The following is a 25663-nucleotide window of genomic DNA, read 5'->3' as shown; positions in this document are numbered from 1 at the left end:
ACTCAGGGAGTAGCTGCTCAGCACACAACCACCCAGCACAGACCCAACATTTACACTGGCCCGGAACGCCCAGCGCTGGCCTGCCGAGAGGCACGGCACACGGAGGCATTTCCAACAATCCAGCAAAGGAAGACAAACCATCTCGAAGCTGCTCCATGTCGTCATCAAACACGGCCTCCTTCAGGGCTGTCTTGTCGTAGGTGTTGATGGTGTCAGAGTAGGGGTACGGGTTGTAGTCTCGTGCCCGGGGCCCCAGGAAAGCCCGCGGAGGCTGCGTGTTGAGGAGGGAGGTCTTGTTATCCAGCGCTGTGCGGCCTCCTTCCACCACGTCGCTGCCCCCACGGCCCTCAGTGGCTGGGGAGGCAACGCCACCGTCGCGGGACACCTGGAACACAGCAGACCGTGAGTGGCCCTTTAGGGCACTGAACAAACTCTTCCCTCTACTTTCCAGAAACACTGGGAGAGCCAGAGAGTTCTCCCTTGAAACTTGGACAAGTTTTCTTTTTCTTCAAGGAAGCACATGAAATTCTGAAGGGTCCCCTGAAAGCCTCACTCACCCCACCCCATGAGCCAGGTGCTCCATGTGGAACAGCAAGGGCTTTCCCAGCCGCGTGCTGGCAGGAAGCCCTGGGAGATGCTCCCTGAGCGGACACCACAAATCCTAAAGCAGCTCAATCATTCAGAATTCCCTTTACAGATCCCACCAAGCAATGCTCCGTGGTGCCTAGCAGCGGAGAGCACAGTACTTCCCAGGCAGATCACACTTCCTTTGGACAGTACCGACTCTAAGAGTTGATCTTGAGGCGGGGTTCACAGCTCTCTCCACTGGAGAGCATCGCTCAAACACTTAAGGACTGGTCTCTGGTATGTTCAGTCTTGTCCTCTGACAGGGTCACGGCTCTGAGCCCCTTCATTCTTGGGGGTCCTCTCTTCTGAGAGCACCGGCCTGTCTTGCCGTAACAGAGCAGATGTGGGCGGACTTCTGGGGACAGAGCAAAACTGCCGCTTTGCTCACCCCAAATGCTTGATTACTTAAGGAAGGTGGAGTCATCTGCAGACAGCCAGTCCACAGTGGCAAGTCCAGTGGTGAACTGTCTCGTGTGCTGGTGACAAGGAGCATCTCTCTCATTTTGTGCTTATGCATTCGGCTTTGACACCCCCAGACAAGACCTTCTATTTATTTAACTGTTAAGGTAGGTGTAGAAGCAATGCATAACGTATGCATGAAAATGAAAAGACGACTGAAGAGGTACCCTCTAGTGGAAACAGCCCCACCTTAGCAGTGTCACAATCAAACGTGTCACTGACTCCCGCTTTCGTTCTGTATTTACAGCTCCTGCCCTCCTTTCTTCCATCCTGCCCGTGCCTGGTAACCCTGAGTACTTCTCATTCCGGCTCTCTCTGCTTTCTCCCTAGCAAGCTTCACGCCTTTCAATTTTCATCATAGTGTTTTTATAATTTAAAAAACTGGAAACTATCTGAATGTTCAAAAACAGGACACTGGGTACATGACTACGGTACATCCACATTGGGAATATAGTGCGGCCATAAAGAACCATGTAAAAGAATTCTGATGGGAAAGTATTCACATCCTATGCCCAACAGGATGCATTTATGTCACTTTTATTTAAAAAAAACCTCATATACAGAACCCTAAACATATGCATAAGTACACATAAAAGAATGGAAACATACATGCTACAATGTTACAATGTTAATGGTATTCCCTCTAGAGATGGTAGCATGTTAGGCATATATTTTGTTTATAATTGGCAAAAGTCTTCACGCATGTGCCACCTTCTGGGACCCCACTCTTCCCGGAAGGACATCGGTTCAGTTCCCCCAGCGGGTCCCCCGATGCCCCACAGGCCTCTGAGCTCTTCCCCACTCTCCCCAGCCCTGTCTTCAGAGAATGGCCCCTCTCCCCAGTGCCCAGAGAAAGGAGGGGCTGCCCGTGGGAACCTCCTCAACTTCCTGCCCCCAAACCTGCCCACCCTTCCTGTCGAGGGCCAAATCTCACCCCTCCCGCATCCCTAAGGCCCTGCATCCACCAGTCACTGCACACTCACGTTTCCTCTCCACTGGCACCACTGCACATGAGCAGGTGCCGTCTCTCCCACCCAGGAAGGCCTGTGAAGGGCCACTCCCCTCTCTGGTCTGTTACAGTCACTCCTTGACCTGCTGTAATCTGGCTTCTGTTCTTGGACTCTCCAGTAACCTATTCTTACAACATCCAGTGGATGACCCAATCCAAAAAACTCCACATCAAACCATTTGGAGAATGAAGGTGTATTTTATACATTTTGAATTAAAATAGCACCTTTGATGCAGATAGTGAAAACAATCAGAGGCCTTTCGCTCTTCCCTGCCACCTCTCTGCAGCATGGCCTTTTGGCCAGAAGGTCCTTCCTCAGTCTCCCTTAACTTCCATGACATCCCACCATCCTGGTTTCCCTCCCATCGTCTCAGCTTTTCTTCTGACTCCTTTTCCTGTCTTTCTCTAAGTGCTGATCCTCACCCTTCACCTGGTTGGTCTCACTCACTCCCTCACTTTTCTTCAGTTACCATCGAAAGAAGCTAGTTGATGCCTCTGAAATCTCTAGCTCCAGCCCAAATCGTTGGCCTAAACTCCACACAGGTCTATCTGCAGGCCTAATGGATATGTCTGCTGGGATATTCCACAGGCCCTGCAATTCACACGTATCGAAAACTGAAGTCATTATGTTCCAAAGGGTTCCCACGCCCCTCGTCTCCTCCTGTGGTGTCGTCTTGTTGACTCATACCACTGGCTGCACCTTACTCCATTTCCTCCAGAACATTCTCCATCCCACGGTGACAGCAGGCTTTCTAAAATCTAAGCATGGTCACTTTGCTTCCCTGCTTGGAAACCCTTCAAAGACTCTCCACAGTCCCAGGAAAACGTCAACACGGCAGACAGAAATTCCCGTGGTCTGAGAGGCCCTCCCTGAGCCAGTTGCTTCTCTGAACATCCACACCACCTACGTACGCCCCCTCTCTCCAGGTCAGCCACACCCACGGGAAAGCCCACCCTGCCGCTTTCTAGGCCTTCTCACAGGCTCTCCTCTCCAACGATACCAGAACCCTCCCACGTGACCTGACAAAGCCTCTCACGCATGGGAGGGTGAGATCATCTCTTCTGGAGACCCTGCCTGGGGGCCCCTGCAGAACTGCAGACCTAAGGCTGGGGACCCCTGACCACACAGAGGACCCCGCACTCCCCTGCTCATTTACCTGGAGCCTCGGTGATGCCTGGCTCAGGCTCACCACTTTTATCACGTCAAGGGAACAAAAATACATGCCCAGGATAAATGAAAACAAACCAAGGGAAAATGCACTTAACGTCTCTCACAAAGATAGCAGAGGGTCACTTTTTCAGTGTTTTGTAAAGTTGCCCTGGGCCTCTTAAAATAATACTTTTCTGGTTACAGGATTAAAATAATGAAGTTCTGTCATCACAGTAGTCAGCGTTCAGAAGAATCCGTAATTGTTATTTAACTGATAAACAGTCCTTTATCTGCCTGGGGATACTTACAATATCACAGTCCTTTTTGCCATCTCGTTTAATTGGCTCGTTCAGATCTTCTTGGCTTCGAAAACTGAACTTCTCAATGGCTTCTGTAACTCCACGCAGAGAACTATAGATTTCTTCAGAGTTCAGGTTTTCTGTATCATAGTCCAGCATGCTAAAGATCAAAAATATTTTATTAAATTGAAATATGGACGATTGAGAAATTGAGGGATGGGCATAAATTATCTCCAGTAATTTACAGAGCAAGACACATTTATAGTTTCATTTCTTTGGGTAATTTAGAATGAAGAGACATCTTTTGTTAGAGCATTCCCACCACTGGACAGTTACACAACTTCCTTGTAAAATCTGGTGCCAGCACATCACATCAGCACACAGTAAAAACCAGTGGGAGACAACGATTACCGCGAGGATGCAAGAACAGAAGCGTGACAACTGATGGACGCACGTGGCAATGAACACGGAAAAATAACTTTCATATCTTGAAGGCGGAAAAAAGTAGTTTGGTTGTTACTGGTCTCAAATGTACAAACTTAAGAGGAATAGGCAGTTCAAAATAAAGCTAGATTTACACATTTCAGAGGAGCAAAGTAGACGAACTCATAAAACTGGTTAATAGGCAATGCTATGCTCACCAGTAAACAAAACCTGTAAAATAAAACCCTGTATTAAAAAATAATATAAAAACCTCTGACTCAAAGTCAGATCCCCCCTACCAACAGGCTCCTGAGAGTCTAATTCTCGTGTCGCTTAAGCCTGGAGCTTGCTGAGAATATCAGACTCTTCTAGGTGCTTCCATCGGGAGGTTTATAATAAAAGCAGATCTTATGAAGATGAGTCACATGCCTGAAAACACTTCAAAAAGCAAAAATTATATCCCTCCAGGAAAGGGGATGTCAATTGCTGTCCTTTAAACATAGCATAGCAAAACATGAAATGAAGCAGAAGTCCTAAATAAAGCAGCCTTTTGGTATAACCCAGTGTGTCAACAAGAGGCCTACAGATGTCTGAAAAGTGCTCTGGAACAAACAGGGGATCCAAAGAGCATCCCTCACTGTGAATATCAGAGAAAGCACAGGACGGACATACCAGTTAAAAACCAAGGAAAACATGATGCAACAGTCAGCCAAGGACAAGAATTTAAAAAAAAAAAGTTTAAATGTCACTTGTTCCAAGAGAGTACTCAAGAAAGATCAGATGAGTTACTCTAATTCAACTGGCAGAAAGTCATGAGCTATACTTAGGATTGTCAGGGCACGCTAAGAATCCTTGACTGAATGTAAGCAAGCATGCAACTTTACTAAGGACCAAAGGAAAAGCAATCTTTCTAGTCTTCGAAAGGGAAATAACTGAAGAAATCAGGTGCCCACTGGTGGGAACCCTTCCTAAAGGCAACACAATCAACTCTGGGCAGTCCCACAAGAGGTAAGTTTCCTATAACTTAAAAACAAATAACAGTAATTAAAAAGAAAAAAATTTAAGGTTTGGGCAGAAAAGCAAGACAAGATTTGGACCGTTCTAACTTGGCATTGGCAGATCTAAGGCGGGATAGGTTCTCTCAGAACAAGGTCTGAACTCACCTCTTCCGAGATGGAAGTGAGGTGCCTGAATTGCAGTGGTCCACATAGACCTCAGAACCTACCCCAACTGCACTTGGAGAACTCACAAAAATACGGGCCATCTCAGAGGCTCTGGCCTCAAATGAAAAGAAATGCAAACCTTGGACACGTTTGCAGCAGAAATTCTATGTATATACCGACAGGAGATGGGATAAAAAGCTTGAGCGAAATTCAAGATTTCAACCCCCTTCTAAGTTCACAAGGTTGTCTCTGTGGCGAGCCAGGGACAACATCCCCATGCTCTGCAGAAAGCACTACTCTTCTCTCAAAATACCGCCATACTAACTTACGTACGAACAAAGGCATTTATACATCTGGCCAGTACACTAGTGTTTATATACAAAGACTGAGTATAACTCAAACAAAAAATATATATATATACAAGATGTAAAAAAAAAGATGCCTTAAAATACTTTCAATCACAACAACCAAAAATAATAGCATAGCCCATGCAATTAAAGACAAAAACAAAAACAAAGAATGATGGGATGGACAAGAGGAGGTCTGGCAGAATGTTCAGCTTTTTAAGGGATGTCACAATATTATTTTCCATATGTCGCTTCAGAAAACGTTAGCTCTCGATAATTCATCTTGTTATTCTTAATCTGAAATTTCTTAAATATATTTTATTTCGGTTTGCGTAGCTTTACATTATAGTAGCCTCTTTAAAATAAGCACATAAAGGGTTCTGCCAATTAATGTTCCCTCTGCTTACTTTCCATTAACAAACCAACTCAAAAATTCCAACTCAGGAATGCTGTGTGTAGAGCCAAGCACAGTCTGCGGTGACGTTTCTTTTGGACTCACTAGCTTGAGGTCTGAAGTATCTCCTTGGTATGAAGTTAAAACTGTGAGCTCCAGGTGAGAGACAGGAAATAAACCAATATTTTCTTAACATTGTTCAGGCTTTGGCTGAATTTGCCTTTTCTCAAAAATGTGAGATGTGAGCCCTCATCTCGTGAGGAAAAGAGAAAATGCCCATGGATGCTGTCGCCCCGGGGTCCTGACCACCGACGGGTGAGGGAGCAGGCGAGAGGCACATGGATGCTCTCCTTAGAAGAGCCTCAGCTGGGTAACCCCTATCTGTCCCTGCCCAAGGTCTGCCTCGTTACCCCAGGACACAATCCTCAGGGTAGAGGCCAGGCCCTGGTCACCGGAAAGCATGCTGATTGGACCCAGAAGGGTTTCCTTAGGGTTCTTCAGATAAGGAAGAGTGATGAAACCGGTCAGCAGTTGCTGCCTGGAAGTCATGCCAGGTCCCCCAATGGGAGGCAGGAGAAAGCCGTGGACCTGCCCTGGAGAGAGTCCACACCCTGAGCGCAGAGGTGCAGGGCAAGGGCTTTGAGGAACCGGAAGCTGGAGAGAGCCTGCCTCCTGAAGTTTGCTTCTCCATCATTTTGTATGGAAAAGATAGGAGGTATAGAATAAGGATAATTGTTCCTCCTTACGGAGTTGACAGGGTTTTGGCACTGAGCAAGACACAGACCTACAGGCTCCCCTTTATTTTATGTAAATGTTAAGTGTAAAGGTCAACTATCTCTCCCTCCTCTGGTTAACAGATGTTACAAGTATTTATTGAACATTATCTATCATATGAGGCAGACCAACAAATATTGTGAAGATGTTTGAGAGATGACTCCAGGAACCGGATGTCCCCGGAGACGAAGTCTTGACAGCTGGATGGGAAGACTGGCTGTGGGTGAAGCTGTGTCCAGAAGGCTGGGAGTCAGCATGCTGGAGACAATACACTGAGCTTTCCGAGGCCCTGCTAACCTTAAAAAAAAAAAAAAAATAGCAGTGCTGTGCCCTATTAAACACTAAAGACAGCAGCAGCCTGTCTGTCTGCTTGCCTTAACACTGCACATCTGGAAAGCTTCCTGACAGGATTCTCTGGAGACTTCTTTCGGAGCAGTAAGGGCCTCAGAATATCTGCTGATAGAATATTTGGCTGACCTGGGTACCACATTACAGCTTTGCTATGTTGAGGTTACAAAACGCAGGAGCATGCATCTTCAGTGCCCAAACTGCCCAGGACACCTTTTGAAGGTGGCAGACTGTTCCCACCCTCGTCCTCTCAGAGCGCATGGGCTCCTCTTGCAAAGCGCAACGACAGCTGGCCTGCCCCATCCCTGCTTATGGCACCGCAGGCTTCTGGAAGGGCTTCTCCCATCTGTGGACTTTTACCAGAGCCCTCAGTGGACAGACCCCAACTCGGGTACTGTAGGCCTGTGGGGGTCTTGGAACCACAGACTTCCGTCTGAAGGCAGCCCCATCCCTCCTTTCAGACTGAAACACCATACTCAACCCTCAGCACCGAGTGAAGGGTGCCTGTGAGGACATGACGGCTCTCCTGCCCAGGGGCCATGGGACGCAGCTCTCAGGGCTTCCTCTTGGGTCTGTGCCTCAAACTATCACTACACGACAGCTGTGAAGGAGTCAGCTCACAGAACCCACGGCAGGATGGACAGCTTGCGTGTGGTTTGGAAAAGGGCAGGTGTCGTTTGCTTCTTAATGGGAAAGCCTGGCACCCCCAGGTCAAGGGCTAAAGAAACGGTGCCTGCGACTGCCTGCCTTGAGTTCATGGGCCATTTGGCCGATGAGCACACCCTGAGGACCTCTGGGGGCCTGAGGGTGGGCAGTAGTGGACTTGGATGGATTTGGTCAGGTGACGAAGCACCGCGGCAGGAGCCAGGCTCGGGAGGCCCGATAAGGGTCTTGCACCTGCTCACCTTCTCACCAAGGCTCTCCTCCTGCTAGTGGGGTCTGGGCAGGGCCCACCCAGGGGCAGCTGAGAGGCTCTTCCCAAGACCTGAGGCGACCGTGGAAAGACAATAATATTGTGACCCCTCGGACAAGTTCGACAGGTGGCTGGTTACCTGGGCGAGTAAGAGCGCCTGAGAGTCTTGTGGGTGGGAGCGGTGGGGACGGAGTTAGGCTGAGAAAAGGGAGGTGGGTGCTTCGAGAGCCCATCGGCACTCCAACCCCATAACCGACTGTAGTGATCAGAAGAGGAAAATCAGAGAGAGAGACAAAAAAAGGTACAGGGGAACCAATGTTTATTGCAGCATTATTCACAATTGCCAAGAGATGGAAACAGCCCAAATGTCCATCAAAGGACGAGTGGATAAACAAACTGTGGTATATACACATGATGGAATATTATGCAGCTGTAAGACAGAACAAAGACATGGATCATGTAATAATGTGGCTGAACCTTGAGGACATTATGTTGAGTGAAGTTAGCCAGAAACAAAAGGACAGATTCTGTATGGTCTCACTAATATGAACAGATATTAATGAACAAACTTTGGGAGTTAAAAGCTGACAAACAGGCGACCAGGAGATAGAAAGAGGGCAGAGATCAGCCATTTGATGCTGAAGGACTACAGAATGTTTAGGATTGATCGCATAGATCCAGAAATAGATAGCATAATGCTGTGTGATGGTAGCACGGTATTGTAAGTACACTGAACAAAGATGTCTGTGAGTAAAGCTGAAAGAGGTGGGATAGGAGAATGTATGACACCAGAGGTAACGATAGATGATAAAGACTGGGACTGTATAACGTGGCAAAAACTGGAGTGGCCAATGACTGTTACTAAATATACAAATATAAAAATGTTTTTGCATGTGGGAAAGCAAATGAATGTCAACCATGTAGAAATTTGAAAAAGGGATGGTATTCAGGAAAAAACATAATCAAAGCAAACTGGAGTCTATGGTCAACAGTAACATTGTAATATACCTCCATTAAATGTAACAAAGGCAATATGCCATTGCTAAATGTATATGAGAAAGGGATATAGGGGAGTAATATGGGATTCTTGGTAGTGGTGTTATTTGCTGTCCTTAGTAGTATATTGTATTGTATGACATGTTATTTTTCTTTTTAACATTTTTTCTTATTGCTAAAAAAAAAAAAAAAAACAAAAAACCAATTTTTCTTGTAGTAATCAATATGTTCAAATGCTGATTGTAGTGATAAATGTACAACTTTATGATGATACCATGAACAACTGATTGTACACTGTGGATAAATGTATGGTAGGTGAATATAAGTCTATAAAATTGTAGGAAAATATATATATAGGAGTAAAAGTGTTGGAGAAAACATGGTGAGACCAATGATGCCTCACCAATATGGACTAACTACAATGTGTAAACTCAGAATTGAATCTTAGAACATAGCCTAACGTGGACACAATAATTGTAATAGTACCTAGATTGTAAGCTCTTACAGCAGTTAACTCTATCCCTGAATTGTAAGGCCTATCTCTAAACTTTGAGATGCTGATCCCCTAGCGTATGTTGTCACAAACATTGAGACTGGTGGTTTGATGTGCTGAGCCCTTGAGCATGGGACCTTGCCCTTATGAAGCTCATTACCACAAAGGAGAGTCTAAAGTTGTATGTAATGGTGCCTAAGAGTCTCCCCCTGAGTACCTCTTTGTTGCTCAGATGTGGCCCTCTCTCTCTCTAACTGAGCCATCTCGACAGGTGAACTCACTGCCCTCCCTGCTACGTGGGACCCAACTCCCAGGGGTGTAAATCTCCCTGGCAACGCAGAGTATGACTCCCGGGGATGAATGTAGACCCGGCATCGTGGGACTGAGAGTATCTTCTTGACCAAAAGGGGGATGCAAAATGAGACAAAATGGTTTCAGTGGCTGAGAGATTCCAAATGGAGTCGAGAGGTCACTCTGTGGACATTCTTATGCACTATATAGATAACACCTCTTAGGCTTTAATGTATTGGAATAGCTAGAAGTAAATACCTGACACTACCAAACTCCAACCCAGCAGCCTGGACTCCTGAAGACAATTATATAATAATGTAGATTACAAGGGGTGACAGTGTGATTTTGAAGACCTTGTGGATCACACCCCCTTTATCTAGTGTATGGATGAGTGGAGGAATGGGGATAAAAACTAAAGGACAAATGGGGTGGGATGGGGGGATGATTTGGGTGTTTTTTTTTTCACTTTTATTTTTTATTCTTGTTCTGGTTCTTTCTGATGTAAGGAAAATGTTCAGAGATAGATTGTGGTGATGAACGCATAACTATGTTATCATACTGTGGACAGTGGATTGCATATCATGGATGATTGTATGGTGTGTGAATGTATTTCAATAAAACTGAATTAAAAAAAAAAAAAAAAAGGTACAGGGGAGGGGAGATGCTCTATCCTCAGTGTCTTAGCGTCCCCTCTTTCTTAGAGAAAGGGCTATCAAAATTAACTGAAGCCAAATTAACAATTTCACCACACAGAGAAAAGGAGGACACTTCGTTTTAAAATCTGGTCCTGGGTGAGGCTGCTTTATCCCCCCCCCTCCCCCACCGCCAATCACACGAGGTTCTGTGTTTCTAGGAGGCCCCACGGTTTCGGAAGGAACCGTGGGGCCTTAAGTTAGATGTGTGCACAGGTGACAGGAAAGGGAGGCCCAGGACCATGTGCTCCTGGCCGCAGGGACAAACCTGGCTACAGCTCGGAGGCTGCCACGAGCGATTCCTTCTCAAACAGCAGCAGCACCCACGGGGGTGAGGATGTCAAGGCTCAACTGGCCAGCCCAGAGCAGGAAAACCCCAAAATCTACCTCCTCTGCTCCACCCAACACCTGGCTAAGCAGATGTTCTTCCATTCACAAATGCTGCCGAGCAACATGTGCTTGCAGAGGCCTGGACCCAAAGTCCTAAGGACAGTTTGCAATTCAAAGAGAGCTGAGCTGGCTGGAAACGCAGGAGGCCACAGGGCAGGTCTGGGACCTCCCGCGCAGTGCTCCCACAGAGCGGGGTGCTCCCCTCTGTAAGGGTGCAGGCCACAATCTCTGCGGCTCAGAAGGGCCCCCAGACCATCCCTAAGTTGCCATGAGTGGGGGGCGGAGGGGTCAGAGGAACAGGGGCTGCAGCTCAGCTGGGGTCGAGGGCAGAGCGTCCTAGGGGATGAAAGGTAAAATCCACCTTTAACTACCTTTTTATTGCTGTCTATTCAGCGCTGTCCTGCTTTATGGCATGTTTGCCAAGAACATGTGGCAGGCTGGCGCAGGACTGCGACATACTTACTCGTTCATTTTTTAAAGAGAAGGGACTTCAGATGCTTTCTGAACCCTTGCCATTCTGTTTTCCACTTACCATAAATGCATACTAGCAAAAATGAGCTGAAATATGTGTGTTTAATGATGAAAAACCCTAAGCCATAAATCTCCTTTCCAAATACCAAGTAGTATTTATTTATTAGCTGATAATAAGCAGTGATTCTTCCCTCACAGAAACAACAACTGATGAGATGTTTTATGTTTTATGAAAGATTAAACTTCTGGGTGGACACATGACTTCATGACTAGTGATATTCTTTAAAAAAAACTGTCAAATTAGATTTCTTCATCATTTAATAATATTTCCTTAATATTGCCATGATGTAAATGTAGGATTTTTGACTTAAAAAAAGAAATAGTAGTTCATTTTGACACTCAAAATCAGATAAAAAAACAAATAGGTAATATCTTTTCTCTTAAGAATGAAAAGGTAACATCACACAGTCAAGGATCATTCAAAAGAATGGCAAAATCAAAATTTCAGGAGTGCTTCTCAAATAGCTGAGGTGATATACTATACAAGTTGGTTACTCCTTCCTTAGACTAAGGTAACCTAGTCGATTCTCCTATTTAGTGTAGGAATCCACTTCTTTCACAGTAGAAAGTATGCAGCCTATTTAATATTTCTAGTGAGATGATGACAAGACGCAGATCATCCCCCCTGCTGGACAACCATCTGGCTATTTATGTATTGAACAAGGGCAAATTAAAGGAAAGAAAAAAGAAAGAAACTACCTGAGTAAATAATTTCCCAAGGAAGAATTTGTTGACAAGAAAACATTCAGAGCATACTTGGACTTTTTATATTGAAAATAAATCTCTTCATTTCTTCCACTGACCTGCAGCCCTAACAGTAAAAATCGAGACCGGGCCACTTGAGGAGGAATGGTGACCTGGGAAAATAAAGTAAGGATTTTTCTGATTTGGATCCATGAAAATAAATAATCTGATTCTTAGTGCTGATGGATTTAGGATAGCAGTGCCTACCAATCTTTTATTAGCACAATTTGAGTTTTACCTTTTGCTTATTGCCTAAAGAATGGGCCACCTAATACTGAAGTAACTTAAAGACAAGACGTATGAACTGTGTGTCATGGAAGAACAGGTTTTCCAATTGATGTTACAGAAGTATCACTCCTAGACAAAAGCCACAATTTACAGAGATACAAGTGGTCCGTAAAAGTCATCCTACCAGGAAAGAATACTTAATATTTTACTGTTAAAGCTGGGCCCTTGTAATTTAAGACAAATCATATACCTTAAATGCAGATGTTGGCATTAAAAAAAGAAGAGTCAGCTGAGCCTCAGACACACCCGGGGAAAAGTCAGACATATGTTCAATAGTTTTTGGTCTCGATTGCCTAACTGTAACTGCTTGATGAAATCATAACAGTACAGCCCAAATCTGGAAACATGATACGGTACTGCACGACACCTACAAGGCAGGAAGGGGCCATCTGGAGGGTTAAATGTAAGGCAATATAAATAGCAAGGCACTTTAAAGATACACTTTTTTCACCAAGAGGGAAAAAAAAGTTTGATATGTTCTAGAATATTTACAAGCTAGCTTGAGGAAATGAAGAGCACTTCAGTGGGAAAGAAGTAATTTGGTAAAGTCTTGATGGGTTAAAAGTCTAAATTTAAACGTACTTACATTCTAATATCTTCCTACTAGACAGGTAACTCCTAAAGGGAAAAGGGGATATGTGCAGTATTTTCTTTCACTTTTAAGATCCTGATGTCAGCAGACTTCAGGACGAAAGTCTCCTGATTCCCAGTGTTAGTCACCCCAAAGATCTGGATTTCTTGTAGACGCACACAGCACCTTTCTCCAAAGTTCTGGCCTGCTGGGCCAAGACCACTGCTGCCGTGCAGGAGCCCAGGTGTCTCCAGCATGTGAGGGTTCACTAAAGCACCATGCAGAGACCTCTAGAGGCTCTGGCCAGATGGAGAAGTGTCATCTGAAGATGACATTGCATTTTCTCTTTTTACAGCACTGCCTCAGACTCCGTAAGGTCAATGTTCACGTACCCCAACAAAAGCCTGAAAATGCCGATTCAGTTTTAGCTCCTGGGCCCTAAACCAGTCTTTTGGAGCAGCGCCCCGCTTCAAGCATGAACCCACAGTGACCTCAACAGGTTTGGAATGGCCGCTCAGCTGGAAAACAATCTGGACTGGGTGTGCACTGGCTCGGAAGGGTTTATTTAGGCGATTAAATACCTTCAGGTTACAGTGCAGTAAAACAGTACTAAATCCAACTTTTAGTTTTAAAATCTGTAAGGTACTAGAGAGTACATACAGCTAGAAGAACCCCAGAGGAAAATTCAGCACAAACCACTCATTTTATCAGGAAGTTAACCCCTGTCCAACATCACACAGGTAGGTTTTTAGGGAGGACCAGGAGCCATGGTTCCCTGCTGCCCAGGACTTTTTTTGGTATTAAACCTGAACTTAAAATCTAGAAGTAGGCTGGACAGACATGGGGACACTTTCCTTTCTCCGTTTCTGTTGAGATGACATTACCTTGGAGACAGACCCCCGTGGGAGCAGTTGGTGGGCGAGGTCAGGGGGCTGGTCCTGCTGCTGGTGTGGCGGGCAGGGGTCCGGCCGATTGTATTGCTTGGAGAGCCCTGGGTGGAAGACAGAAGAGACGTCATTATTTACTGGATGTAGACTCCAGTTGCACCCTTCCCTTGGCCGTTCAGCCCATGTGTAAATACACGGGTAGAACGTGCACCATCAGGGTGGATTTTTCAGAAGAAGGCCAAGTTTGAGTGGATATAAACCAAAAATGCGTAAATGTCCAATAGGCTTTCCTGGAGCTAAATGGCTGATGCTGGCTGTGCGGAGTGCCAGACATAATTGTGCTTTTGCAGCTTTGCAGCATAAAATAGAACTGATCCAATTAAATTAGTGAATGGCTAATTAAATAACTTATTAAAAACTGAGATGGCCCCTTCCCAATCAAGATGGCGTAAAGAGACACTTCAAGGCTCCACCTCTCCACCCCCCAGAAGCTTTGAACAGTCAGCGAACCCTTCCTCAAAGCTTCAGAAAACAGGTGAAGGACTACCATAACAGGGCAAGTGTCGAATTAAGAAAAAGGCAACTTTACAGTGGTAGGATCTCAGGGTGCCCTGGTAGCCCCTCTCCCACCCCTCCTCCAACCGCTCACTGGCTCAGCATGATCCCCGGTCCCACTTCTGTCTGGTGTGGCCTGAGGGACTCACTGCCCCAGAACTCGCCCTGTGTGTGTAAGGCAGCTCACTGAGCCCCTACAGAACGTTGAGGGAGAGCAGTCAAGTGGCTGCCTGGGGCAAGGGATTGCTGGCTGCCGGGCATACAGTGCAGTGCCTGGGACTGCACGGAAACTGTTTCCTAGGGAAGAGGGGACATTCATATGTGTGTAATTGGGGAAATTCCCAGGGTCACATACACATGTCCAAGACAGGACATGTGCTGGGAGGATCTAGGTAGGCCCTACGCTTTGGCTTGGAGCTCTTCTCTGAAGTCACGATACAGATGAGCATGTGCACAGGTCAATCTGCAGAGATGGTGAAGTGTTTTTCTCTTTTACCTTGTTAGCTTCCTGGCCCTCAAGGAGAGCTCAGTCATAATAATAGCTGGATAGAAGCTAAAGAAATAAGATACCTCAGAGTCTAAATTCTAGCTCTAACACATTAAGATACCAAAATGCGCAGGTTTCAACAAAAGATTATAAACCTACAAAGAAACAGGGAGTGATGGCCCAGGCAAAGGAGGCAAATTACAGTATAAAAAACCATCAATGAGGAGGACCAGACCTGGGATAAACCAGACAAAGATTTGTCTGATTAGAAAATTGCCCTAAATATGCTCAAAGAGCTGAAGGAAAACACAGATAAAGAACTAAAGGAAATCAGGAAAATGATAGATAAATATAAAGACAATATCAAGAGAGAGAAGGAAACAATGAAATGGAACCAAAAAGAGCTGAAGACCACAGCATCAGCAAATAAAAATTCCCTAGAAGAGAGTCAACAGCAGATTGAGCTGACAGAATAAAGAAACAGTGAACTTGAAGATAAGACAAATCAAATCATCCAGTCTGAGGAACAGAAAGAACAAAAAAAAAAAAAAAGAAAAGAGGAAAGTACCGGTGGAGACCATCAAGTGTACCAATATATGCACTGTGGGAGTCCCAGAAAAGGAGAGAGAAAGAGACAGAGAGAACATTCAAAGAAACAATGGCTGGAAGCTTCCAGAATTTAATGAAAGACATGAATATACACATCCAAGAGGCTCAACAAACTCCAAACAGGATAAACCCAAACAGACCCACAGTGGGTGGCATACAATAATGGCAAAGATAAAGAGAGAATTCTGCAAGTTGCAAGAAACACCGTGTACGATTAAGCGCCGATTTCTCGACGCAACTCAAGGAGGCAAGAAGGCAGCGGGGATGGCATATTTAAAGTGCTGAAAGTTAAAAACTGCCAACCAAGAATTCTATATCTGGCAAAACTGTCTTTCAAAAATGAGAGAGAGATTATGGCATTCTCAGATAAACAAAAGCTGAGGGAGTTCATTACCACTAAGACCGGCCCTTTGAAAGATGCTAAAGGGAGCTCTGCAGATTGAAAGGAAAGGTCAATAGACAACAGAGTGAAGTCACACAAAGAAATAAAGATCTCTACTAAGGGTAACATCAGGGGTTAATATAAATGCCATTACTCTCATATTTTTGGTTTGTAATTCCATTTTTTCCTTCCTCCAGGATCTAAAAGGCAAATGCAGAACATGTAATGATAAATCAGTGGTTTGGGATGTAGAACATATAAACACATAATCTCTGATAAGAACTACATAAAGGTGGGGCGACAGAGGAGTATGGGAACATTGTGTATACTACTGAAGTTAAGTTAGTATCAAAGCAAGCAAGATTGTTATAGATTTAGGATGTTAAATTTAAGCCCCATGGCAACTACAAAAATATTAGCGAATATGCAAGGTCATGGAGACAGAAATTAGAGTACATGTTGCCAGGGGCACAGGGCAGGGGGAACGAGCACTAAATGCATAATGGGTGTAGGGTTTCTGTTTGGGGAGATGGGAAAGTTTTAGTAATGGAAGGTGGTGAGGGCATCTTAACACTGTGAATGTGATTAATCCATCAAATGGAATGCTTGGCAGTGGTTAAGACCAGAGAGTTTATATGGTATACATGTCCCACAATAAAGAATTAAAAAAAGAAAAGGAGCAATTGTAGAACTAATGACAGGAGACACACGATTCTGGATGGGATCTAACAAGGGAGGAGAGAAGGCTCAAAAGGACGCTATTGGGACATATGAAAAAACTGGAATACAGAATGTAAGCTCTATATCTACATTCAATTTTTTCATCTTGATAACCTCACTAAAGGTGGATACATAAGTAAATATCCTTGTTCTCAGGAAATGTACATGGCAGTATTGGGTGCTCAAGGAGCCTGATGTATACAATTTACACTCAGATGCTCTGAAAATAGATTGATAGAGATAAGCAGACAGATGGATAGATTGATGAATGGATAGAATGATTCAGCAAATGTGGCAAAACGTTAAAATTAGTTGATCTGGGTATCTGCAGGGATAGGTTATGCTGGAGTTCTCTGTATGGGGTCTGTAATATTTTTGTAAATGGCCTCTAAGTTCGAAAGTATTTCAGAATAAAAAGCTTAAAAAACAAACAAAAAACTAAACTAACTGAACGACCCAGCTTAGGAAAAGGCCATCATTTCAATATCCATTTCATTTGTTCGTTCAGAAGATGCGTGTGAAGGAATCTGCAGGAATCGGATCGGACGCGGCCCACCCTCCAGGAGAGGCTTGCGAGCTTCTGACAGAGAACAAGGGAAGAGGCCATCTGATTGGAGGAAGCACTAGAAAAGGGGGTGCAGGCCCCAACTGTGGTGCCCCCAGTACTCACCACACTGGTGTTACTGGAATTCTTGAGGTGGCTGTGCAGCAGTTTGGTGGCACCATCCTGGAATGTTTTTGGCAAGGCACCAAGTAGCATGGTAAATTCAGGGGTGTTCAATTCAAACAGAGAGATCAGCACGATTTGTGCTGCCTAGAAAACGAAGGCACGATGAATTTATGTAATGAATAACAGCATGGCTTGGTCAAAATGTTCATCAAAACTGTTTTTTGAAAAGAAAACATTTTTGTATGAGTAAAATAAAACACTAATAAGAGGACAATCTTGGCATAAAAAAACAAAGCATCTGGAGAAAATAATGTCTACAATTGTTGTCTGACTTCAACCTGGGAAATAAACCCTGTCCTCATTTTAAGGCCCTGCCCTTGGATTTCCACAGCATAGTAATAATTAATAAATTCCTGTATTTTTTCCTTTGTTGTCTGGCACCAAGAAGGATGCTGGTAAATATGTAGATGAAACAATCAAAAAATTAAAAAAACAAAACAAAACAAAAACAGGCTTAAAATTGTTCTCACTCTAATTTGAAGTCAGATGGTCAGGGCTGCCAGTGAACCCTGGAAAGAAAGTTTCTAAACCAGCGAATGTGGAGTTATCTTGAGACATCGCTTTCCTCTGAGCCCTCCTGGGAATATCCCATTAAGATATCTACAGACCTGCCCCTACAGAGAGATACTAGAAAAAAGACAAACAAAATACATCTGAAAAACTCCCACTTTCACACCAATGAACTGAGGAAAGAGATGGTCGCTGGGAGATAAACTGGACACAGAATGGTACAAATTAAAAGCCTTCTCCTCTGCCTTCTGGAAAATGCTCTGCTGCTCTCTGTGACTGAGACAACACAGTGCAGGACCGCTTCTGATGACTGTAGCCACAAGGCGGAAAGGGCAATTAGCTGGGGCAACAGCAGCCAAACGAGACTTTTCCAGCAAGTAATGTGCTTTCTATGGTACGTGCTTTCTACAGTACGTAGCAGCAGGCAATACGAGCTTAGCATACGGTGCCTGAGAAATTAACTCCGATTACAAGGGTTTTGATTCAGGAAAACTACACAAAAAGAAAATTTCAGTAAATACTAATTGACATTTCTTATGCATTTCTAGAAGAGTTAAGAGAAAGGAAAACACTTTATGAATAAGTGTTCCTGTGTATACAACTTATTTTTCATTTGGACTAAAAGCATACATTTATTTTTCCAAAGACTTGTTTAGGATTCCGAAATTCCAAAATAGCTTTTAGAATTGAAATTATTCTGAGTTTTTCCCCATGACATACAATATTAAACAAAAATGCGGATGCTGAAAAATTCTTTGGAAATAGCCACCACAAAATATTTCAATGCATTTACAATGTTAAAATTAAATGTAGGCCCAATTAGGATGAAGCTAGCATATTTTTATGTTTGGAAAACGGGGAAAAATTCAAAAACCCAAATGTTTTTAACATCGAAAATAAAAATTAATTATGAATTTAAAAGTAGAATAAGCTCTTCATAGTATCAAAAATTGTTTTTTCAACATTTCAAAAGCATTCATTAAACACAGCACTGGGTAAAAGCATACTGCTTTTTCCCTTGACCCCCTCAAAAATAGTCATTAGTAGTTTCTCCATCCAAATTAAAATCAGAAGGGGCCAGTGTACTTTTATGACACAAGCCCAAAAATTCCAGTATTATTGATCATACTAAAATATACATTTCTATACTTCATTACTGAGACATTTTAAATAAATTAACTGAAAAAATATTTCACCAGAAATTTATTAACATGATTTGTATATTGTTAAATACTGTTTAAAAGGCAAATTCCAAAAATCATACAACATAACCTGCATATTTTTAAAAACATTTTATTAGATGTTCGGAAAAAAATGCATGCATGAAAAACACAGAGCACTTCAAGGAGAAAGAAAGCAGCAGACTTGACGGTGAGCTAAGACTAAGTCTGAGCACTTAGTTTTTCTTAACTGAAGATGGCATCTGAAAATAAAATGTATCATTACATTAACTGTTTATATTTTATGTGAGATGTGCCACTGTCTTAAAAGACTGTATTTCTTCCCACAATTACATGATATCCAATGCTACAAACTAATCTGAGGTTTTTCATGAACCAAACTATAGAATTAGTGGGATCTTTTAGGAACAGGAGGGCTGTAAGATAAAACAGGCCTAGAAATTGTACAATTCAGGGTGACTTTCACCCATGCAGAACAAAAGTCCAATATACTTTGTGTGGTGTTTAGGTTTTTTGTTTTTGTTGTTTTCTTTATTAGAGCAGTTGTGGGTTTACAGAACAATCATGCATCAAATACAGGATTCTCATATACCACCTTATTATGAATATTTTGCATTGGTATGGTACATTGGTTACAACTGACAAAAACACATTTTTATAACTGTACTATTAACTGTAATCCATGGTTTAACTAAGAGTTCACTGTGTAGTGCAGTTCCATGGATTTTTTTTTTAATTTTTATTGCTACCATATATATAACTTAACATTTCCCCAATATATTTTTCCCTATATATATATTTTTATATTTATGGCAATTTATTTTGACTTGCATAATTCTGTGTTTCCAAACAATAACAGCTAATTGTTTCATAAAAATGAGAAGTCATTAATTATGTCTAATCCAACAACAAATATACACACCTCTATTTTTTCTTAAATAAAAGATCAAAATTTAAATGCTATTCCTATGGTTAGGATAATTCTCTAAAAGAAATTAACGAAGGGCTCATCTATAAGCAAAATATCCCCTAATATATTTTTAACTTCTGACCCACTGAAGAACTTTTTCTTAATAACCCTAAAGTTGAATTTTAATAAGAAATCAAATAGAAAGACAAGAATTTTGAGAATATAACTAGTTGGACAGATGATGGTGATGTATGTGTGCATATGATTTATACATATGAGTGAGCATGGTTTATTCATATATATGTATGATTTTACACAAATAATTTTCAAAAGTCACTCTGGCTTAAAGTTGTTTGCAAAGTAAAATCTTTTTCTAGTAAAATCCAATCTCCAGAAATAGATGTAAAGTACCACTTAAGCATGTTATTTTTAAAAGACTTCTTGCATCAACTTTCAAAAGCAATGAGACTATTATATGGTTTCTAAAACATTTTATCTATGGCCCTCGGAGCTAGTGAGAAGTTAGAATATTGAAACTCAACCAGTGAAGAAAATTGGGTTATATATATATCATCATCAACAAAAGCATAAGTCCACGTATGGGTGGGGGTGGAGAGATGCATTACAAGAAGCCCGGGGTACAGCTCACAGTCAATAAGGAGTCAGCAAGAGGACGCCACTGCCATAGCCACACCAAGGGACAATGCTAGGGCAATTTATTTTAAGCGTCAAACAGCAACTTAAAAGGAAAGATTCCCACATGGCCCTACAGTGAATTTGGTGTGCGCGCATGTGTGTAAAGGCTTCTTCAGAATCACTGATGCTGTTTGAAAAGAACGTTCAGAGCCATCAACGGCCTTGAATGCTGCAGACCTCACAGCAGAAGGGAATTCTTCCTAACAGAGAGGAAAGAAATAAAGCTCTGACAAATGTGTCAGTGTTGGTATTCGTTTGGGATAACATGGGGAGGAAAAGAAGAGTTTTCTAACTCATTAAACTACTACTGCTCCCCTTCAGATTCCCATTAAAATTGCTACACAAAATTATGAAAGAGAGAATTCTTCAAAGCCTTTAGACATTCCTTGTTTAGTTTCTCCTTTACTGTCCCATTAAAATATGGTAGGTAGCCCAGAGATATGTTCCCTTCTTCCTTTAGCATATGCATCAGAAGTCTGCATTACACACGGGCTGTTCCACTGGGCAGGTAGTTAAATCATAACACACTGAAGCACAAACATTTACACAGGCACACACACATGCTCACGCAGTATTGTATTAATTTTAAGTTTCTTCAAAATCTTCCCAGTGTCTTCAAAGGGATAATGAGTTTTAATGATCAAAAATGCAAAGAGCAAGGTGTGTGTTTTTGACATTAGTACACAGTTTATGATCTACTTGTTTACATTTTCTTCCAAGACTCCTTTCTCCAGGCCCAGAGCAGGTTGAAGCTGACCTAGCTGGGAAATCGTCACCTACCTGACTAAATGAAGTGAGGACTGACAGAAAGGCAGCATGACTGAATCAGAGAAAAAAGCAAGTGCTTACAGTATGTTATCTGTTAGCTACATGTAATAGTCTTTGGCTTCTTACATCAAAAAAAAACCATCTAGGCGTATGTAGTCATAAAGTCAGAATAGTAAGGAAAAAAAAAAAAGAAACCCAGCAGCTACCAATTTTAAATCTGAACCATGTGCTCAGTCCTTTACTTAATAATCACAGCCCTACCTAAAAATAATATTGTTCTTTACATGATGAAACGAGATCTAAGAAGTCAAAATGAGATTCGAAAAAGGCAAGCAATAGTTAACCTAAGATTCATATCTGATGGCAAAACCCTCACCTTTTTGATTCAATCATTCATTTAGAAATTGCAACTTTCAAAGGCTATATGTCTACAGACTTCTGCTCTGGCCAACAGTATCTTTATACTTTCTGGGTTTCTTTGCCATGCCTTCATTTTCCACATTTCTCGAATCAAAGTTTAGGGCTAAATCTGTTATTTCATGTGACAAAGTATGTGCTAACTGCTGGAGACTTACTTATGCTAGGCAAACATTCATACATCCTAAAATATAAGCATACAATTAAAAATTCTACTGCCATTACCCTATTCCCTTGTGACTGATCACATGGCTTCCTAACATGAGAAAAATTTTGCTTCTCCATTTGTTCCATCAAGTTGTTCAAAAATGGTATCATCATAACAACAACAAAACAACCCTCAAACAATAATGGCAGGAGCTACAGCAGTAAATGAGTAATTTTTATGTACTTTATTGCAATTATCCTCCCAATAATGTCTTGATGCAAGTATTAATATTCCCATTTTACAGGTGATCAAAGTGAACACAGAGGTTAAATTACTTGCTCACACAGCTAACAAGTGGCAGAGGTATATGCAGGTACAATGCAGGTGTTAACTCGAGCATCCACTTCCTTTCTGCAGTCAACACATCCTATTGCCTTAACACAAACAGAGTGCACTAAGGGAGATTGAGTGCACCTCCATACCATTGGGCAACACAACTAGTCAGGATTCCCACACGGAAAGAACAGGAAGGTCACTTCTGGAACAAAGCAGGTTAGGGCTTTTCCATCCAGTCCAGCCAGGCTCAGCCGGGAAGGTGGCAGCACTGAAGCACGCCGCACTGGTGACTGGCTGGGGTTTAGGATGAGCTTCCCCCTCCTTTATCAACCTCTTACATGTTTAATTCCCCCCTCCCCTGATGTGAGATAAAAAGAAACAAACTGCTAAAATGCTAAAGGCGGAGAATCTGAGCTTGTATCAGCATAACACATTTCTCAAGTGCTTTCACCTATACCATCTTACAGATGTGGAGAATGAATTATGCTGTGTGCCGACTCCTCAGGTATTATTTGCATAAAATTACTGCTCTCCAGGGATGGGGCCAATATGACCGTTAACTGCAGAGATTTCAGACTGAAGGGCTCTTACTATTAAATAATAGTATTTAGAATATTATCCCTCTTTACCCTCAGAAAGAAATTAAATTAGGATACCTCTAGGTGTACAGTTTGTGGCAGAGGAGTTTATGGGGCAAAAGAACATATATTTGAATCCTGTGCTTTCATGCCCCTCTTTGAGTCAAATAAGAACACTTTACTCGTCAGTGAGTATAACTGAAAGCCAAACAATCCAGAGTCATGACATCCTGGGGGATAAAGAAATCTAGAAGGTGCCCAAAAGGCAGAGGTGCATCTGCTAAGTCGATCCTCGCCACAATTTACAAAGTTATGTAGGAAGGCTCCCTACTTAAATAAGAGCTAAGGAATTACCCAATAACTCTGGACGATTCCTGATAATGCATGGAAATAGAGACCGAAGCCACGGTAGGCAAAATTCTAAGAAGGCCCCCAAGACTCCTACCCCCTGTATAATCTCACCCAGCATGTGAGGGGTACCTGTGAACATGACAAGTCATCAACTCCACGATTATGTTTCATGGCAGAATGTAATTAAAGGCCCTAATCAGTTGACCTTGAGTTCATCAAAAGTGAGACTGTCTGGGGTGGGGCTGATATAACCAGGAGAGCCCTTAAAAGAGGTGTGAGAGATTCGAAGTGGGAGAGTCTCCTGCTGGCTGTGTTAAGTTCTCCTTCATTTCTGAAGAATGGTTTGGCAGTTCAGAATTCCTGGACAGTTTTTCCTTTCAGCATTTACAGTATGTCATCCAACTGCCCTCTGGCCTCCATAGTTTCCTATGAGGAATTGGCATTAACCTTGAGGATTGCTGGACGTGGTGAGTCACTCCTCTCTTGTTGCTTTTAGGATTCTCTCTTTGTCTTTGGCTTTTGACAGTTTGTGATATGTCCAGATACGCCCAGGTGTGGATCTCCTTGAGTTTATCCTTCTTCGCATCTGTTGAGGTTCTTGGATGTACAGATTAATGTTTTTCATCAAATTTGGGAAGGTTTTGGACATCACTTCTTCAAATATCCTCCTGCTGGCTTTGAAGAAGTAAACTGCTATGCTCTGGAGAGGCCAAGTGACAGGGTATGGCAAGTGGACTCTAGGAGCTGAGAACAGAAAGCAGGACCTCTGTCCTCTAACTGCAAGGACAGCTCACCAAAAACCAGTGAGCTAGATGAGATGGCAGTCCTGGGAGACCCTGAGCAGAGAACCCAGCCAACAGGTGCCAGACTCCCGACCCACAAAAACTGCAAGATAATAAACGTGTGCTGTTTTAAGCTATCAGTTTGTGGTAGTGTGTTCCCTAATAGAAAACCAGTATAAAAGCCAAACAGGAACTTCAATACAATGGTTTTAAAAATAAATTCAAGACGTCATTTGAAATTAGATTATTGCTCTTTGGATGGCTGCCATTCATTAATTCCTTCAAAATATTTACTGAATACCTACTGTGTTCCTACAGGTGCTGCATGAGATGCTGGGCGTACAGGAATGAGCAAACAGTCTCCCACTGCTCAACTTCTAAAATCCTCTGCTTCAGACATTTCAGCTGACTTGCTGTTTCAGTCAAACCTCATGGTATCTTCTCAACACAGCCTACTTTTCCCCTAAACTTCTCATTGCCTATGAAACTCCTATCCACATTTCATGACTGTGAGTGAATCTTTAACTTCTCTAGGAAGCTTTCCATGATAAAAGCAGCCTGCAATGAGTGGACAATATACAGAAAACAGGCCATGGGGGTTCAGACAGTTTGAAGGAAGTCTGTCAAGGAGAGCAGAGCACCAACTACTATGCAGGGTTTCGAGGCAGGCAGCACGACTCTAGGTCCTGGGCAGGAGAGTGGGGGCGGCACCGGGGAGCAGCAAGGCTGGGACCAGTCTCCAAGATACTGAGGATCTAGGCTGCATAGCAAGAGAATTCGTTGCAACCAGGTCAAGATGGCGTGAGCAGTCTGTATGTCTTGAGGTTCAACACCAGGTAAACGGTCTAAATTAACGGGCCTCTCAACTCTGACCGTGCATGAAATCAGCCAGAAGTGGAGGGAACCCCAACCAGAAACAAAATAATGCCCATGCTCTACCCTAAACCAATGAAATCAAATTACCTGGGCATAGAGCACAGGAATTGAGGTTGATTTTAACTGCAGCCAGGACTGAGAAGTACTGATCTAAAACCTTCTCGGAGTCCTCTAAAGTTCAGGGGCATTGTTTGAGGGGATTTGCAGGTGATGAGCTGAGCAGCTCTCATAATGAGGAAGGGTGAGAAGAGGGACAGGAATCGGAAGCAGAACATCAATGTAGACCAAGCTTTGTGACATAACAACAGATGATCCCAAATAACTGAAAATAAGAGTTGACCATCATTCCAACAGTATATGAATTGTGGGATTTCTAGCTTTTGATAAATGCTGAGATATTTTACAAAAGAATCATGGATCAAAAGTTATTACTTGTTAATATTAGAACAATAATTTTGAATGAGTGCTTTAAAAATATTTGCACTTGTTCTTTTAGCTTTGGACAATTCAGTTTATACAACAGATGTGAGAATTACATGGGTTGCAACTCTTCCAAAGAAAGCTCTTCTACATAATTCTTGGGTTCTGCTCTTTCAACTCCATTAGCAAGGGAGTTAAGTGGCCTTCTGCATTTGGAAATGCACCAATTTTGCTAACTGTTACTTAGGGTCATCCTTCCAATTTTCCCTACCTGGATCAAGCGGTCAATTTTCAACACTACCTCAAGACCAAAGGGCTATCTTGGTAGGGATGGCTGTGGAAGGAGTCCAGTAGAGAAGAAAAAATGCAAGATTCGTGATTATACACAAATTTAACCAAAATCAACTACTCTTAGTCT

General features: G+C 42.8%; 1 protein-coding gene across 29 annotated transcripts in view; it reads right to left on the bottom strand.

Moving 5' to 3' along the window:
• CLASP1 (cytoplasmic linker associated protein 1) overlaps nucleotides 1–25663 on the bottom strand; it is a 294473-nt gene that overhangs the window by 23826 nt on the left and 244984 nt on the right. For all 29 annotated transcript variants that reach the window (XM_037849465.1, XM_037849473.1, XM_037849469.1 and 26 more), the window contains 4 exons: nucleotides 17213–17356; nucleotides 13787–13893; nucleotides 3554–3704; nucleotides 139–385 (listed from right to left, as the gene is read on the bottom strand). In XM_037849465.1, the coding sequence (XP_037705393.1) occupies nucleotides 139–385; nucleotides 3554–3704; nucleotides 13787–13893; nucleotides 17213–17356 (649 nt within the window). The remainder of the gene's footprint in view (nucleotides 1–138; nucleotides 386–3553; nucleotides 3705–13786; nucleotides 13894–17212; nucleotides 17357–25663) is intronic.

Source organism: Choloepus didactylus, chromosome 9 (genome assembly GCF_015220235.1).
Source record: "Choloepus didactylus isolate mChoDid1 chromosome 9, mChoDid1.pri, whole genome shotgun sequence".
Taxonomy (NCBI): Eukaryota; Metazoa; Chordata; class Mammalia; order Pilosa; family Megalonychidae; genus Choloepus; species Choloepus didactylus.
The sequence above is the reverse complement of the archived record's forward strand: the minus strand, read 5'-3'. Positions and strand labels throughout refer to the sequence as shown.